Source organism: Amblyomma maculatum, chromosome 2, assembly GCF_055883805.1.
Source record: "Amblyomma maculatum isolate TAMU_Amacu chromosome 2, ASM5588380v1, whole genome shotgun sequence".
NCBI lineage: Eukaryota > Metazoa > Arthropoda > Arachnida > Ixodida > Ixodidae > Amblyomma > Amblyomma maculatum.
This window is the reverse complement of record NC_139345.1, coordinates 228,242,450-228,261,230: the sequence shown is the minus strand read 5'-3', so window position 1 is coordinate 228,261,230 and position 18,781 is coordinate 228,242,450. Positions and strand designations below refer to the sequence as shown.

The window sequence follows — 18,781 nt, the reverse complement described above, 5'->3', positions numbered from 1 at the left end:
AACTGAGTGTTTCCTTCGACAACCCCTTCCGTGATTTCGACTCCTGTTGTAACCACAGGGATGATGACGCTTGGGGCGGTACGGTCAATTCTCCGTCAAGGACGTTGAGAGCGACATGATGCGTCGGAGTTCTCGTAGCAGGTATGGCTCTGTCGGTCGAGAGCTTGATGAGTTTGAATCGGAGGTCGATGATCGCTCGATGTTCGTTCAGAAAATCCATGCCCAGAATCACATCGCGGGAACACTGCTGTAGTACGACGAAGCTGGTAGGGTAGGTACGTCCATTTACTGTAACCCTTGTGGTGCATCACCTCACCGGCGTAATAAGGTTACCACCAGCGGTGCGGATTAGCGGGCCGTCCCAAGTGGTCGTCACTTTCTTGAGCTGGGCGGCGAAAGCTCCACTGATGATAGAGTAGTTGGCACCGGTGTCCACTAGGGCGGTAACCGTGCGTCCATCGACAGTGACCTCAAGGTTGCTTGTTCGCATCCTAGTATTGCACGTTGGCTTCGGTGTTCGATCTCTGCTTCGTCTTGTGCTGAGGTCGCGGCCAGGACACACCATCGTAACGTCGCTGGGCGGCGATGTCAACTTGAAGTCTGGTCGTGATCTCGTCGACGTTGTTGTCTTGTGAATCGGCGATTTAATGGCTGCGTCATCATCACTCATCATCGGCGATGGAGGATCTTCGTGTTTTTGCCGTGAAGCAACCTCACCTCCAAAGGTTGCTCTGTTTAGTTCCCCTGCGCGTGCTTGGGGACCTTCCGCGCACACTCTAATCATAGTTACAGCCTGGAGACGCAAAGCGGGCTCTGTACGGCAATGGAGACCTGAACCGACGGCTTGGTGGCGCAATCTCACCGCTACGCAGATAGTTGTCGATTTCTTGCGGTCGTTCACCTGGCCGTGGTAGTGGAGCGTCGACTGCAAATCCGCGGAGACCGATTCGTCGGTACGGGCAGTGCCGCAGAATGTGGCCAGCCTCACCGCAGTGGAAGCATAATGGCCGGTTGTTCGCTGTCCTCCAGGCGTCGCACTTCCTGGGGCTTGGGGGTCATTGGTAGGCTTGGCGGGCGGGGGCCAAGGGGCGACTTTCAGGAGCAGGACGGTAGCGGCGAGGGCTTGGAAAGTCATCACGTCGGGGCGCAGGCGATGTAATGCAGCAGCGTAGTTCATCGCTGTTACCTCTTGTGCTGGAACTGTCGCAGCCATCGCTTTAGGAACGCCCAGCGCCTGCTGAACTTCTTCACGGACGACGCCCGCGAGCGTCCCCACCTGGGGTTGTTGCGATGATGGCAGCAATCGGCGGAGCTCCTCTCGCACGATCTCACGAATGAGGTCCTGAAGGTTCTCTCCGCTTGTAGATGCACTGGGTTAGTGGCTTGAGTAGTCCGGTTGGAGTGGTCGCTCGTATTGGCGCATCCGGTTGTCCAATGTCTTCTCGATGGTAGACGCTTCCGTTTTAAATTCCGCCACAGTTCTGGCGGATTTCGCACAAGACGTGCAAAAAGTGACTCTTTAATGCCTCGCATTAAAATTTGACTCTTTCACCTTCGGTCATGTTAGGGTCGGCGCGGCGAAAGAGGCGCTTCATCTCCTCAACGTACGCCAGGACAGGCTCGTTAGGGAGTTGAAGTCTTGACTCAAGAAGAGCCTGGGCTCTTTCCTTTCGGACGACGCTTGAAAATGCAGTCAAAAACGCTTCCTTGAAAGTCTCCCAATCCTTCATAGTTGCCTCATGATTTTCGAACCAAACTTGGGCATGTCCTTGAAGAACAAAGTAGACTTGCCTGAATTTCGCGGCGTTGTTCCAGCCATTGAATTCTGCCACACGGTCGAAAAGGTCCATCCAGTCTTCCGCATCTTCACTGGGCAGTCCTTGGAATATGGGGGGCTCCTTGGACTGCACGAAGACGACTGGTGCTGTTGATTGGGCCATTTCTAAGGGTCAGGCAGCAGACCGTGTTCGGGTTGTAGGTCTTGGAGTTGGCAGCTGGTTCGGTGACCTGTAGGGGGGGCTTCCGGGGCGACAGGAACAAGGCTGAGGTCTTTGCTTGACGGATCAAGGGCAGTTAGGTGACTTCTTCAGCAGGGGTCCTGAAAAAAAGTTACAAATTGTACAGCAAACAGTGAGGGTATTTGGGCTGCATATAGCAAGAAAAGAGGTGGAGGGAGGGAAGCGGAGGGAGTCCAGTGGGAGCTTGTAGAGCCCGCAAAAGCAGCTTGCTGAACCCCTTGCTCTAAGTAGTGTTATAGGTCATGAGAGGCATATTGGAGGGCTTGGAATATATTTAAGCCAGAGGTCTTTTAACATGCACTAATATCACAAAGCACACAGGTGCCTTTTACCTCTATTGAAGCCTAGCCAGTGCAGCTCCTGCTCAGTGGCTGAGCATCCTAAACACTGAGCCATTGTGGCAGGATGGAAAAGTACAGAAATATAAAATCATGCACGTTTAAAGCATTACAAGATTGTTTTTTGCATTATCCATGCCTAAAAATTATATATAAGAATTGGTGTGCAAGAGGAAAGCAGGAGGATTTCATACTGAACTTTACATGTAGGAGAGAATTCGTAGGAAAACAGCTGCGACAGTGATGATTAAATGCAAGCCTGAGTACTGCAGTAGGCAATTCAATACAAGCTTGATCTGGTGACAAATGAGACATTATTTGCACAGCCATGCTTGTTGCAGGTAATGCAAGGCAATTTTTTTTGTTCTGCAGTGTGAACATGAAATATGAAATACAGATGAAATATGCATACAGGGGAGCCCAATATGTAAAAAACATACAGGATGTATCTTATTTACTCACAAAATGAAAGCCTTTTCCCTATTGTTCATCTGAAATTCTTTTGTAGGATGGGGGGTGTGCACTCACTGCTTAGGGTAAAATAGAAAAAAAAAAATGAAATGGTAAAACAGCACAAAAAACTAGGCTGGTGGAAAAAGTAATCCATCCAGTATGACCCACCTTCCAAACAAATCGGAGTGCACTCTTTAGGAGTTTTGTTATACCATGTATACCATGTGTAGCAAAAGTTTATTCTAAAATATGAGTTACATGATTGAGTACTGGCGTAACCAGAGATCGCCATCGTCTCTCGGCTGAGCTTGGCTTGACTGGCTTTGACTACCTTGACATCCCCCCTCTCTGTTGTTGTTTAGAGGTCCAGCCTCATAACGGGCTTTACTGTGCAACCACTCTTGGTAACTGTGGGGTTATTGTCATTCTCCCCGGATAGTGAGCTGGAGCCTATGTCAGCTGGTCATTCATTGGAGCATTCTTCTAAACTTGCTTGGAGGTTTATCTTGCAGTGCAGATCAGCTTTCGTTGGATGCACTTGGAATGTCTTGCAACCGGTAGCATGCTTTCGGTATCTGCACTATAACTGGTGTAGTTTGTCAGCGTGGCAAACAACTGTTCCAGGTACTCACTTCCTGCCATCTTCCCATACTTTTACTCAGTCTCCTGAGTGCAACGCGGAAGCTGGTGATTTTCAGGAAACTGTGCTGTCTTTAGTTTGTCAGTCACATTTGGCACAATTTCCAGCTGGAGCAGTTTTTCAAGCATTAGAACTGGTGTTCTGGTTCTCAGTGGCGTAGCTAGGGTTACCCGCACCCGGTGCGGAGGCACGCGGTGCGGGTAATAATTCATTTTGCCTCCCCCCCCCCCCCCCCTCTCACTGCCCAGCTGCACTCCCCTGAGCCCTGCACCCGGTGCGGGCCACACCCCCCCGCACCGCCTCATGACGCCACTGCTGGTTCTTCTGCTGTACAACCTCTGCACGGGTGTTGCTTGGAGTGTTTGTTAGGTTCAGCAGAACTGTTTGTACATCCGTTTCATCTTAAGAGCATTTCCCCAGTATTCCTTTTGCTGTTAGGACAGCTCACCCAGAAATAGTAGCCAACAATGCAAACACGGGGGCCAGTTGGTTGATCATTCTGTGAAATACTGCGCTACTTGATAGACAAAGACAAATGGAAGACGACACACCAATGAAGCGCAAAATTCGTGTGTCTTCCATTTGTCTCTGTCTATCAAGTAGCGCAGTATTTCACAGAATCACCCAGAAAGGCCGTTTGATTGAGAGTGCCTTGGGCTTGATGTTACATGCTTGAACTCCCAGTCCTTGCTGAATTTCTTGAACTCTTGTGCAACGCAAGAGGTCCGTTGTTGGTTTCTAGTATCTCGGGGTTTGGGACTCCATAGTGGCAAACCAATCTTTTATGACACTGATGACTTCTTTTTGAGATTCACCATATTGTGTCTTAAGTCTATGTAACCCGGATTTCGCCTTTTTAATGAATAGGTCGGATGCAACTCTTTCCCAAGGGAGACTTGGTATTTCCTTCATGAGGAGTGGCTCATGCGGTGGCTTCTTGCCGGCTCCATGGCACGTGGAGCACCTTCTACAAAGTTCTTTATGTCTGCTGTGGTCCCTGGCTCTGTTAAGGCAAGTGTTTATGCCGATATGTCCTGTATGTATTTGCTTGAGGACATGGTTTTGTCACGATTTTGGAATCACAAACCGATCACCTCTGAACAGCGCACCTTCATTCACGTGTAGTTCATCCTGAAATGATTACAGTCGAACCCGGTTATATCGAACCCGGATATATCGAATTTTGGTTATATCAAACTCACGGAATATCCCCTTGAAAATCCCATGTAAAAGTATAGGAAAGCCGCGTCATATATCGAACTCAATTTCACCGATCGTTCGATATATCGAACTCCGCACCACGCACTGGAAAGTGTGCCTTCCCCAAAGATGATCGCACCACCCTTGGCCGTTTGCCGCGTGACGTTTTCAAGCCACGCGCGGAAGGAATGAGAGGGGACAGTTCTGGACAGCGCCGCGCCCATTGCCCAAAGGCGCGCGCATCTCCAGTTATCGTTTCCCGCGCGCCAACACATGACGTTTGCAAGCCATGTGCGTGGGTGTGCACATTCTTTTGCCGAGCTATCTCTCTCCTTCAGCACGCGCTACGCATGCGCCAAGCCAGCTCAGCCCGTTTTCAGACAGATGTCGGACGCTTTCTCCAACGTGTTTTGCGAACCCTCTGCGCGCGGCTGACGTGGCTATGGCGCCTGCGGACGTTAAGAAGCGGCAGCTCTCTGTTTCTTTCTTTCTTTCTTTCTTTTTTTTTTTTGCGAGTCATCCTTTCTTACCGTTGTGCTGTACGCGCGACGCGTAAGATAGCGGCAGGCTTTTTTTTTTCTTTTTTTTTTTTGGCGGGAGCAGTTTATCTTTGCATGTATGAATGAACAGAAGCACGCGGTCTGCTGCTGCGATCATGACGCCCGCCCCCAAGCGCGGCGTGATAAATCGAACCAGGCTTGTGCAATCAAGCCATCACGGGCACTCTGCCAAGTTCGCTCCCCGCCACCGGAGGAGCTATAAAAAGATAAACGCGCCCTGACGTTATCGCTGCGCAGCATCTTGGCACGCTGCCAAGAAATGAGCTGTGGATGCGACGACCGAAACGGAGTGACGCGCGCCATCCACACGCAAGCGAAAACGCGCGCGCAGCGACACAGAAACCTTGTATTGAGCTGTCGCGGTGGCTCGAGCGGCAAGAGGGACGCAGTTCCAACAAGTTCGAAATTTTTCGCTCTGTCGCCGAGATCGCTCAATCGCTTGCATTTGCGCGAGCTGGTCTTAACGCATTTTTTTTTTTTTTTCAAATTCTCGGGTGCAAAAGTGGAGGGTGGGTTCATTATGCGAGTGGGTTGATTACGCGACAACATGCGGTATCGTTTTTTGGCATCGTAAGTGCCGTCACAAGCCGGTTTTTGTATATCGAAATATCGATATATCGAACTATTTCGCGATCCCCTTCGAGTTCAATATATCCGGGTTCGACTGTAGTGCAGATTTGCTGGTTCTGTCAGGGCCTTGGCATTGTTTGGCCACCCCTCTGTGACTCTTCTAATGACTTCTTGTAATCCAGTGTTAATTTCAACACCTTCCTTGAAGTCTTCCCAGGTCTCGGGTGCCACTGGAACAACTGTCATGATGTGATGGTCTTTTGTGCATTGCTTGGTTGTCTCCTTGCTGTTGCAGGCTTCACCCATCACTTGAATCTTGTGGCTACTGTATGTTGAGATTCTCACGTTAGATGAACGTATGATGCACCAGTATCTAGCTTCATGGTCACAGAGGTGCCATCGCTGAATTGAATTTTTTCTTGCCACGTTGCCTTGCTTTCTTTTGTCTTCAATTCTGACACGTACACTTCTCGATCTTCCTGATCCTCGACAGAGTGCACTTGTTGCTGAGTTTTATATCTGTTCATGCAGCACTGTGGCAAAGTGCCCCCTCTTTAGACATTTACCGTATAAACTCGTGTAAGGGCCGCACTTTTTTTTTTAAATTCGGGCGAGTGTTTTGAAGGTGCGGCTCTTACACGAATAAAAAATAAAACTTTTTGCGTTGCCAAAAGAAAATGAATGACGATTGTATGCATAGGATTGAAAATGCCTTTATTTTGGCTTTAGGCTCTTCCTCACTCACTGTCCGTGTTCTCGGAGCTCGAGGCTGGCTGGTCCGTTTCCTCGGATGCTCGGTCTTCAAACACGAGGTCATCTTTGGTGCCGTCAAGTTCGTTGGAAATTCCGGTTACTTTGAAACTCTTAAAAATGACTTCAGGAGAAACAGAGCCCCATGCGCTGACAATCCATTCCGCAACAGTCACCAAGGGAGCTCTCTTGAGCCGTCCGGTAGGAGTCTTTTCATGGGTGGCGTTCGTCATCCATTCCGTATAGCACCGACGGAACGCAACCTTGAAATGCCTATTGACGCTCACATCCAGGGGCTGTAGCATACCAGTAAGCCCCCCTGGAATGACTGCCATGTCCGTTCTGGCTTTTCGAAGCTCGTCCTTCACCTCCTCAGTCAAGTGCCCGCGGAAGCTATCCAGCACAAGCAGGGATTTTTTTGCCAGCATGGCACCGGGGCGCTTATTCCACACCGATCGAATCCAATCAGACACGAGGGTGTCGTTCATCCAGCCCTTTTGTTGAGCGCGTACGACGATGCCTCGAGGGAACTGCTCATTGGGAATATTCTTCCGCTTGAATATAACATACGGCGGCAACTTGCGGCCGTCTGCCATAATGCATAACATCACTGTGCAACGCTGCCGCTCTGCACCAGTTGTACGCAGTGACACTCTTGCTCCCCTTGAAGTCGATTGTGCAGTTTTCTGGGCTGTCAAACCATACCGGAGTTAGGTCTGCGTTTCCAATTTACGATAAGCAATATTGATTCTGCTGTCGCACTGCGATAACATACTTCTGAAAATTCAGCAGCTTGTCTTCGTATTCGTGAGGAAGCCGCTGACACATTGTTGTCTTTCGCCGAATGGACAAATTGTTGCGCATCATAAATCTTCGCGCCCAACCAGCACTTCCTTTAAAATCTTCGCGAGGAATACTCTTTGCACGCGCCAGCTCTAGTGCCTTGAAACGCAGCATGTCGGTGGACAGAGCATACCCGTTGCTTCACACCTCGGAGACATAGCTGGCGAGCTCTACTTCAAGCTCCGGGAATTTACAGGGCTTACCCCGGAAAGCGCGTCTAGTGCCCGACGTGCTTGCCAACGAATCTTTCTGGTTGCACCAGCGTCGCACATTCTTCTCGTCGACGTCAAAGTGCCTTGCTGCTGCGCGCTTACCGTGCTTCAGGGCATAGTCGATGACTTTTAGCTTGAACACTGAAGTATAACTGTTCAAGTACTTGCCCATCCTGGCCAGGTAGAACGGCTATGCAGACACGCAAGTCGAGCAGGCTTGAGCCACCAAGCAATCCCCAAAGGTGCACGATAAACACGAGGATGACGAGACGAGGCCTGACGAGGTGCCGATGGGGCTGACAAAGCAAGGAAGAGAACAAGTGGTTGTGCCGCTGTTCCGATGCGCGCGCCGCGTTTCGGACTGCCACGTAAACACGGCGAGCGCGGGTGCACCTGGCGCGCGCTTTGAAAAAGTGGGGGTGCGGCTCTTACACGAATAAATTCTAGAATATTTTTTAGCAATTTTATCTAGTCAAAAGTGGGGGTGCGGCCCATACACAGGTGCGGCCCTTACACGAGTTTATACGGTATAGCACTGCTTGCCATAAGCTGGGCATTCTCTAAACTTGTGGTACCTTCCGCAGAATTTGCACATGCTTTGTTATCTCCAGACTTACTTGTCTGTAGCATTTTTGCCTCCGTGACTGTCCCCGTTGTGCCCAAGTTTTGCTTTTGACTATTTTGGTGTCCTTGCTTGCTATTTCCTTCAGCTGAATTGATACTTGCTCACTTGCCTTGCATAAGTTGACGGCTTTCTAAAGATGAACATTAAGATCACTGAGCAGCCTCTCCCGCACATCATCGTTGATTCTGCTATGATACAACCTCTGATCAGCTCGTCAGTTAGGTGTCCAAACTGACATTTCTTTGCTTGCAGCCTCGCTGCTGTCATGAACTTGGTGAAGGGCTCACCTTCCTTTTGCTTCATCTGGTTGAATTTGTAGTGTTCACAGGCATGGCTTATATTTAGAGAAAAGTCCTCTTTGAACTTCTGCTTAACAACTTCATAATTTTTCTTGTCATCCTTGCTCAGCGAGAGTGTCCAGAATGCTACCTGCAAGTCCGGTCCAATGACAGTCATGAAATTTGTCACTTGCACTTCCGGCAACTTCTTACGGAGTTGTACCATTGTAGCATACTATTCGTAGTTTCGTAGCCAGTCCTTCCACACACTTGGCGAGAGAGATTTCGAAGCTGTCAGTCCACTCCCTGCCATAATTTTGAAATCCACTTTGCGTTTCTTGCTTTTCCTGTTTCTTCTTCACTGGTTTCTTTTCCTTTTGCCAGTCCTCTCTTCTAGACTACTTTCTTCACCTCGCAAAATCGTACAAAATTGCGCTTCTGACATCACGTAGCAGAAGTTGTTTCAATCAGGGATACGGGAGTTACATGATTGAGTACTGGCGTGAGATCGCCATCATCTCTCGGCTGGCCTTGGCTTGGCTAGCTTTGTCTACCTTGACACAACATGCATATGCAGAGTGTGAGTACACCACTTACCGTAGATCAGCTCATAGACATGGAGGTGTTGAGAACTTCTGCTTGCCCCAGCCAGCTATACCATATAGCTGCTTCGTGTGTCATCAGTGCCTCAAGTATGCACTGTGTAGAGGTGCGCTCAGCTCCTGTACCAATAAAAATAGTGATAAAAACTTTTTTAATGCATATTTTGTGTACGTTTAGGAAGTCTGTAAGAGGTATTGAAAAGCTTGCATAAGCGTCATCATGCTCATCAAATAAAAGAGAAAAAAAAAACAGGTAAATGTCATTCATTAGATTTGGCTATGGTCATTAAAACAATGTGTGGCTGATATCAACACACGCTTTCAATTCAGCATATAAAATTAAAATGCCTTACAATGAAAGAGTGCAAAACCAATTTAAACATCTAAGTACAGATAATCAAAGTAGAAGAGTGAATTGCCTACACGCAATCTCGTTTTGTGGCTCATTTTGACTCAGTTTAATTCAAACTTTGTACGAGCAGGCAAATTTTTTGCCTTTTTTGAGTTGCAATTATTATCAAGTTGACTTTGCTATAATGCTGAAGGTTTCTCAAGTACATTACTATTTTAAATGCTCAGCATACAGCTTAAATGGAAGGGGTCCGTTTGGCCATAAGTTCAACTGGAAAGAAAGAAAGAAAACTCAGTGAAATATTTTTTTTGTTGTTGAGATGATACTTTTAGAAATAAGTGGAAAAAATTTTTGAGAGTGACACTGGAAAGTGATATAGTAAGAATCATACTGCGTGTACAGCTTATTGTCTTGCTCAGTTTTGATATGGGGCCTCTGTGACCTCCCGAGTATTGCCGCTTTGCTATTGAAATCAGCTCGTACATATCAAGGACCTAAAACATGCACCTTGCTTGATACTGCAGATTACAATTTATTGCCTCTTACTTTTCAAGCAACATGCTGCTCAGAATTCCACACTTCGAGAGGCCACTTGTCGTTTCTTACAGGTGATCGCTTAGCAGCTGCAAAGTTCAAATTTCATGTGGATAGCAGAACAGTATAATGAAGCGCGCATGCATCTTCCAACCAGAGCTTCTCCACAATACAGCTTCTCAGAACTTCAGAAACTGCCAAGTAGCCAAGTATGACTGCCGTGAGCCAAGAGAGTAAAATAATCGGTAAAACTGGTGCTTAAAAGTCCGCCATAACTGTGCAGGTTCACTACCACTACATATTCAACGCACTACTCCACAGCTATATGCACTATGCATCCGGCCTAATAATGACATAGATTCAAATTTTCAGCTCAGATTCAAAGCACACAGTTTCTGTGCAAAATGCAGAGATCATGTATTCTGCCCCAAACTGAAGCTTCTCTAGTCTTATACAGACCTAGAATGAAGCGGTAAATTCTCCTCAGAAAAAAATCCTCGAACTAATGGCATTTACTTATTAAAGATGACGTAGTCAACAGTGACCATATTGTTACGACAATAGGTGTGGTTTGATGCCACTGGTTGCCAGATTTACTTTAAAAATTTCCTATTTCAGTGGTCGGTTCTTTCAGGCTATAGATTTTATTTTGTTACATAAGAATTTCAATTATTTGAGCTTTTTTTGGCGACTAAATACAAAAAATGCAACTTCTAGTAGTTCACATCCCTTACACTCTTACTTTTACCCCTCATTGGTTGTAAAAAATATATAATAACGTGCAAACTAACATCCATTCAGAAGGCAAAGTGGACTAAACACCAATGTACTTTTCTTAAAAGTAATTGAATAAAACTTGCCAAAGCCTTTCTACTTTCTGCCAGATCCAGCACTGTTCCAAGGAGACCAATGCTGCTGTATTGACAGTGGTAAAGGGTTAACAATTTCTTCAAGCACATGCATGTTTCAATTCTGCTGAGAGCTTCAACATGCTGCTGCAGCATGCAGAGCGGCGCTATGGTAAAAAACTAAAGAGAGGTTAATGCATGTGCAAAGGCATACTCCAAGCTATCTTACTAAAAACTAGGGCCTTAACCACCAATACGTTTTTGCCCACAATATGCTCCCCATAAACTTGCCTGGCCCCTATCTAGGTCACTATACATGTGAGAAAAAGAAATCAAACTCTAGGAAGATATGAGTAGTCATTACCAGACAAAAATGTGCTATACAGTAAACTTTCAGTTGAATGAATGTCAGCTAGACGAATATTTCAGAATAACAAACTTAAAAAATCCCTGCTGATTTTCCTATGCATTTCATGCAAAAATGTCTCAGTTCAGTGAATTTCGGAATAGCAAAATTTCAATTGAATGAACTCAATTAGTGGACCTAGGCTTATTTTTGCCATCAGTTCAACAATGTTGTGGCATCCAAAGCAAAGCTACAGTTAGAAATTGCTGGCTCAAATTTGGCCTTTCCCCTTCGTATGTTGAATGTCGGTAAAAGGGGAACATCGCGACGATGCTGTCCACTCCATGTTGTAGTCAGAGGTCTGCAACCAGCTGGATGTCAACAGCCACACATCATTTGAAGACTATCTGCAGTGTAATTGTGAGCTCATAAACTGTTCTGGAAATTGTGTCCAGTGCTTGCCTTCACAGTGCGATGAAGGAGTGGCAGTGACAGACCCATATTCAAACCCTGTAACTCTTTAACAGATGCTGTAGGATGCCTTGGAAAGTTGAGATTCTGTGTATTGGCAAAAAGTTGTGCCAGAGGAAGTGCTTCCTCCTTGCACTTTACACTTAAAAAAAAAAAACCTTCACACTATCGACTCGTGGAGGTTGTATGACTTTTGCAGGCTGTTCGAGCACTGCTCTATTTTCTAGCCTTGTGACTGCTGGTTTCGAGCCATTTACCACTTTGAAGTGAACGGAAGTTAGTTTTATATCCAGCTGCTCTTTGCTGGTGAACAATGAAGATCCACAACTATCGTTCCGGACAATACCAATTTGTGAAAGCGACCTGTGGTTCACATTTGCAAGTATGAACATTGGTCATGCTAAATGCAACAGCCGGTCACATGGCCTTTGAGACTCTCAAGTGTAGATGGGTCTTAAAACTACCAGAGAAAACGAAAATTAATTTAATTTTAAAAATGAGAAAGGCAGCAGCACCACTGTTATGCACTTTGTATGTATTAGTGTACGAAACACCTAAAATTGCATTTCACAATGTTGACTCAACATATAACATTTAGTGAACTTACTCAAATTCACTACTGTATTATATTGAAGAGACAACTTTATAATTGGTTGCATGTTGAAATTTGAATAATTCTCACCACAAAATTAATATCTCTGGGACACACTTTGTGACTTGATTTACTGGTCCTAGCACTTGCCAGTGTGCCATGAGATGGTCTCGTGTCCTTATAAATGAGGTGCCTTTCCTCTCGTTTTTTTGCCTGAAGAATTTATAAAAGTTATTTTGCAGCTCCTGTTAAACACTGCAATTTCCATGATGCTTGCACTGGCACGTATGACAGAAGGAATTTTCGGCTAATCAGTCAATCAGTCCAGTAATGAAGGGTTGGAAGCAGGCTTGAGTATTTTGCAGCAGCTCAAGGAGCATAAAGCCAATTCGGAGCAGCTTTGGAGCAATAAAATGAAAGTTTGGAGCATTCAAATTATGTTTTCGAGCATGTCTCTAGAGCCAAACACTTTTAATAATTGCAAGTTTTTATTTCTGACACACAAAAATGCTCAATTTGATTCCTTTCTATGTAAAATTCAATGCTTTGCTGACTACGCCTGCATCTCTGACAAGACAAGACAAACAGCCAAAATATGTAAGATCTTTAAAGTAACACAACTGACCTGTGGAACAATTTGGAAAAGACTAGCAGCAAACCAAATGCTTGCTTCTACATGTCATAACTGAACTAAGCTTGACTATTTTGACATGACAGATTGAAACGTGGAGTCTGTCACTTTGATTTGCTCAAGCACCACCACTATTTTGGAATTCACATCATTGACCACCACATTTTCGCTCTCTTTGTTCATATCCTTTCTGATCCTATGATGAAAAATTCCAGGGAACTGGTCAGTAGTACCTTCAGGATGGATAGACTGCACTCAGGTTCTTTTGCTTCATAGCCTTCTGCCAGTGGCTCCTGTTTTCAGCTAAGAAACAATAGAAACACTTTGGCAATAGGCTCTGTATGGCTTTCCAACACTCTTGAGAATACGTCTAGTGAATGGCACCTTTGTGGTGTCACCCCTTTATGCTTCAAGTATGCTTTTGCCTGACATGGGCTTGGCACGGTTGGTACTAATAATGAGGTGCAATGGTGAAGTACCTGCTTGTTTTCACAGCTGAACCATTAGAACAACTAAACTTGTTCTGTGCTGTTGGACAACTTTCCTAATGGCTCGAGGCACCCGCAATGATTGCTTCGCTCACTTCTCTCGCCACCGGCAATTCAAAAGGCTTGAAGAAGGAGCTATGTCAAGTGCACAGAGCATTTTTTCATAATTATTTCTCTCCAATCGCTTGTTGCAGCTTTTTAAAATTTGCTTCCAAATTTGTCTAGTTTATGAAACTTTTATACGTATTAAGCTCAGCCTGAGCCGTCACCGTTGTGCTGCCTTTGTTTTGACTACAGCAGCCCTAGAGCGTGTGCATGGAGCTCTCAGTATGCCACTGCCCCATGTACTTCTCACTGTCTGTTAAACAAATTGCATCACATCACATTTTTTGGAAGAATTATCATTAATAGCACCCCATGCAGCAAAAATCCGTCTTCTGCTGAAATTGATGGCAGAACATCGAGGCAGCCGGTTTGGAGCAGTTTTGGAGCAGGATGGACAAGAAGAAGCAGTTTGGGGCAGAACGGAGCAAATGGAGCTCCAATCGCCCCTTTCCTTTCACCCCTGAATAATGAAAACTTAGGGTAGAACTATACATGCACTGCAGAGGTTTAACCCTTTACGAACTCAGTATATGGTTGCCACAAACTGCATTGGCCCATTACTGTATAGAGACTACTCATATTGCTCTTAAGTTATCTGTGCCCTGTGCTGCCTGCACCTACTCTGCATATTTAATTTTAACATACTGTGACCTCACCTGGTAATCCACTCATAAAGGCTTTTCTTTCCAAAGTATCAAAGACGAGTATTTGCAATATCCTTAGAGATCACTGCTGTAACCAAACGACTTCCACATCACAAATTTAGAAATTTTGGAGCCTGATGGCACGTGTATGCTGATAACGTTGTGAGTCGCTCTCTGCCCTGTCGGCAGATTCAACACACCGCTGCTTTCTTTTATTGTCAACAGGCTCCTCGAGGTTTTCTGACTGCACACTGTTTTCAAGGGTGGAAATGCTTGGAGCCATGCCACGCTAACCACTGTTTGTTGCGTCAACACCTAAACCCTCCCTCATCTCACCTCTCAAAACTGTATATGGGAGGATGAAACCAATATGCCACGCAGAGTTCTACAGAAGAGGATGATATATATATATATATATATATATATTTCGAAGTATTTAGTACAGTTTGTAAAAGTAGTACTCACTTTCGTGGAGTAACCTCTGTGAAGGCTTGCTAATTATTTTCATTGGTGCTTCTTCTTCAGTTCCCAAATCAGATTGCTCTTCTGCCACTTTCTCTTTTTTTCTGGCTTCCACATATGTGCCTGAGGGCATTCCAAAGCATAAAAAGTCAGCTGTATCTTTACAATAGCAAAACATTTCTTTCCCTAAAAGTGTGGGCCCAAGATGATAGGACCTAAATAAGCCAATAAATATATATATGTCCACTAACACTGCTCATTTTTCTGTTATACCAGCTTTTCAAGCAAAACCAACATATACAGGAGCAGCATCCATAGTACTCCACCAACCATACACAACCAACCAAATGAGGCTATGACAACTCAGTTTTTAATGACATTTGGCTGCATAGTCCCACACGTTCAATTTTAAGCTCAGGAAATCACATTTCTTATAAAATAAAAATGTAAAAAAAAAAAAAAAAATGCCTCTCTTCGGTGAGTTAAATTAAGAGTACAGGTGATTCATATGGCATTATTCAAAAGTCATGAGAAAATGCGCTAAAAAGCATGAGACAGTAGAGAAGGACCCAGAGAACACGACAAGCACACACTGAGCCCCATAGGCTGCAATGAACAGTACAAAAAATACAACAGAATCAAACTGCTAAGGATGACAACTTCTAAAATGACAGGTATTCCACTATAAATGTTGGCCAGCCTTATCAAGACATTTCCACTTGGTTCAGCCTTTTCATATAAAATTTACAGCATGATCGCTTCTTTTATGAAGATTTGAGCACAAACCACTCAGTCTTGTTTATTCATGCAGTAACCTTGGCGCCAACGAGCTTATACAAACGGACACAGAGGACAAGAGTATCAAATTTCAGAAAAGGAAAAATAGATTGTGCTTGGCTAGTATGTGGATGATCAGTGTTCAACAGCAAAAGACATTTTTATTCCTAGCAAAAATGGATTTAAAAATGGAACTCTTCTCCAACTACTCAGTTCAAACTTCTGACATTCATAAAAAGCCTCAAAGCTTCGTGCAGGTTAGAACAACAAAAAAAAGCAGTGCAATCTGGCTGAAGACAAAATAATGATAATTAAAGGGGCTATTTCCACTGACAATGGTGCAGCAACATATCATCATCCGGCGCTGATTTCCTGCACTGCAGCGAAATTAATGCTCTTTTTGTTATTACAATCTCTGAAACTACCACACCATGATATAGTACTCCCAAACGGTAGTCACGGAGTCACCTTTGGCATTGACATATTTTTGAATCCAACTTTCTCAACTACAGATGAGTCTTTTTGCAAAGGCGAAGGAAAAAAAAAAATAAAGCAAATAGCTAGGTGGTGGCTCCTTAAGGCAAACAGCAGATTTATAATTACTGTACAAGATAACGCAAACACATATTGTGTTGATATCACTAACGAGCAAGGCAGAAATGATATCCACCAGGCAACAGTGTTTTTACTATATTAGATTATATATATACAGAGTACAGATAGGAACTCTGCACACGTAGGGAAAAGAGCACATTTGTGCATGCGTGCTCACTTCACACGAGCCCTCAATGCTTAATTTCCTACTCAGAATAAAGGGAACACTGTGCCTCTCTGAAATATGGGTGCCCTTTGATTTCTGACAAGAGCTTCATTTACCTGCAGGAATAGCAGGCATTGAAGGGCTAGCTTTTATAGGCAACTGCTTATCAAACACTGCAATGAGCAAAGTACTACCATGCATACTTTTCCTATGCCTGAAGGTATTCACATTTCTCTTTTTTTGTGTGTGTGTGGTTGTGCAGCATAATTCTGTGTTTCATTTGCTCATGCTTTTTGGTCAGCCGGGTGTTCTGTTTTCTTGCTAAATCGCAGTAGTAAGTTCTGCATTCAACCGGTGCACCTTCATCATCTCTGTTTCTTCGACTGCATTCAATTCCGCTTTAGAAATGTTTTCTGAACGTTGCAGGTTGCAGGCATAATTAACACTGCATTTCTCACAAGCGAGAACGTTGCGATAACATTTACCTATATTACATGTTACTGTGTTATGTGAACACTGTTGTAGGAAGCTGAGACCTTTGTTGCATAATGTTTAACACAATTTTTAACAATGTGCACGTACATCTGGATAATTGCCAAACTCCATGACCAATTGAGATGCACATAAAGAAACATGCAGTGAGAATTAAATCCAGAAGCATATATCAAAGAGAGGAATTTAACTGAAAAAATACCTTATGTCTGGCTGTGGGCATGCCTGTTAATTCAGATGATGAGAGTATAAAATTCGACCTTGCTTCAGGCTACAGTGGCACTCAAAATCTTTGCAGTCTGCATAGTATTGACCCAGCGTAGTATGCCAAGCTTCCCTGCATTCCTCACAGTGCAGTCGACACCACAGTGGATTATTGTGCAGTAAAAAGTCGAGTGACTGTTGCGGTTGGTAAGGCGACCTGATAGATGGTCGCTTTTGTTGCATAGTTAACTGGTGCTTTATTCCAGCGCCCTCCACCATCATCACATGTAAAAGCTGCATGCACCAATATGTGATAGACTAATTCACTAAAATGAGTAAGAATGGAGGTTAGCTTCTGTAAACATGGAAAGTTGTGGGTGTTCATTTTCGAAATGGTTTTTCGGGTGCTGAAACAACAGACAGTGGGCTAGACTACATTATGGTTGTTCAGTAGTAAGGAATAATCCATTGATAACTTTCTTCTCAGTGACGGCTGACTGCCAAATAACAAAAATAGAGTTAATCAATACAATAATTTTAAAGATTCATTATTACCTCACCGCCAATCCTGCCAAAGAGCACAGGCCCGTCTGCATCAGCTACATGCGTTTCATCTTAATTGGACATCTCTTCGTCTGATGCTGGTCCGTAAGACATGTTGACTGCCACTTGCTCGGGGCTTGCAAGTTGGTGGAAACTATTGTGGTTGCCTTCTCACTGACCACAATTGCAAATGGCTGCCCGCTGCTGGATTTCGCCATTTCAGCCCCAGCTCCTGTTTTCAGTACATGATCTGCAGCAAAAAACAGTAGTGAAAGCTTTCATAGTACACATCCCATAGAGGAAAACCTGAGAAAACAAAAATTGTCATTTCTAAAATTCAACAAATTGAAAATAAATAAACTGAAACCAGCCTGCTTGAAAGATTTCACAACAGAAAGCTTTCTCCAGCATGCTAACTAGCTGTTCCCTTCAACTACTGATTCTCCTTTTTCAAGAGTCTTTTTGTACGTCTTGAATCTTCTTGCTGGGTGGCGGATTCCTCATGCACTTACACTGTGCTCATGCGTTAATATGGCCTTTTTTTGGAAAGGAGTTGCCATCTTTTGGGACCTTATTTTTTTGCTGCAGCCTTGTTCGCAGCTTAAACATGAAAATTTTAGAATGAAAACAGTTAGATGTTGCGTGAACTTCTAAGCACAGGTTTTTGATGAGAATAATTTTGCATCAGCACAGCAGTATTAGACATTTCCTTCCTAAAACATAAAAGCCAACATGCACAAACGGGCATATGGTGTATCACTAGTACTTAACATGCACATACAGCACTATAAAGAAACCTTATTAACATTTAAACATAACTTTAGTGCTTGAAACGGCAGCTAGAGCAATAACATTCATGGCAAAATGGCACAGTTGTTTTCAGGATCAGTGCATACATATTTAACTGGCGCCATCACATGGCCACTACTCGCGCGCGCACTCACGCACGCACATAGGGAAGCTGGGTGCACCACGTAACATTTTGTCGGCGGCGACGAAAATTTACGCGCTCAAATTCTCCCGGCACTCGCTTTTGACGGGGCGGGAAGCCTTGATCAGACTTTTGTCCGACGTACCCATTCGATTCTGGTATGGCTGCATTCCACCTTCGCGGCTGCTCCCACGCGCACAGGTTCCATGAAAACGTCGGTGGCAGGCGCCGGCGACACAAAGTATGTACTACGTACACCAGCAAAGATACGCACATTCACGAACAGCTTTCGCTTCGCACTAAACTGTCATCTCGATCTGCTCGTAATTTGCGCCATCTTCGATCCTGCACCGACCTCCGAAGATCGAGCGATGCACATCGCCGCGCAGAACACGCTATGCTCTTCTTTACATGCAGACCATAGGGAATAGGATGGTTCTCGATTCTTTCTTTACATTCTACCTCGCAAATCAGGCAAAAAGCATGCCGAATCTACTAGAGGCCTACGCAGG

General features: G+C 44.8%; 1 protein-coding gene across 1 annotated transcript; it reads right to left on the bottom strand.

Annotated features, from left to right (window-relative positions):
• Positions 1 to 307: 307 nt before the first annotated feature.
• On the bottom strand, positions 308 to 17,582 carry LOC146201465 (uncharacterized). Its single transcript, XM_084592533.1, has 4 exons — positions 17,351 to 17,582; positions 14,566 to 14,685; positions 9,085 to 9,209; positions 308 to 2,098 (listed from the first exon to the last, which is right to left on the bottom strand). Exon 4 carries the CDS (start codon positions 1,211 to 1,213, stop codon positions 308 to 310), a length of 906 nt encoding a protein of 301 aa, XP_084448659.1. The 5' UTR covers positions 1,214 to 2,098; positions 9,085 to 9,209; positions 14,566 to 14,685; positions 17,351 to 17,582.
• Positions 17,583 to 18,781: the final 1,199 nt, after the last annotated feature.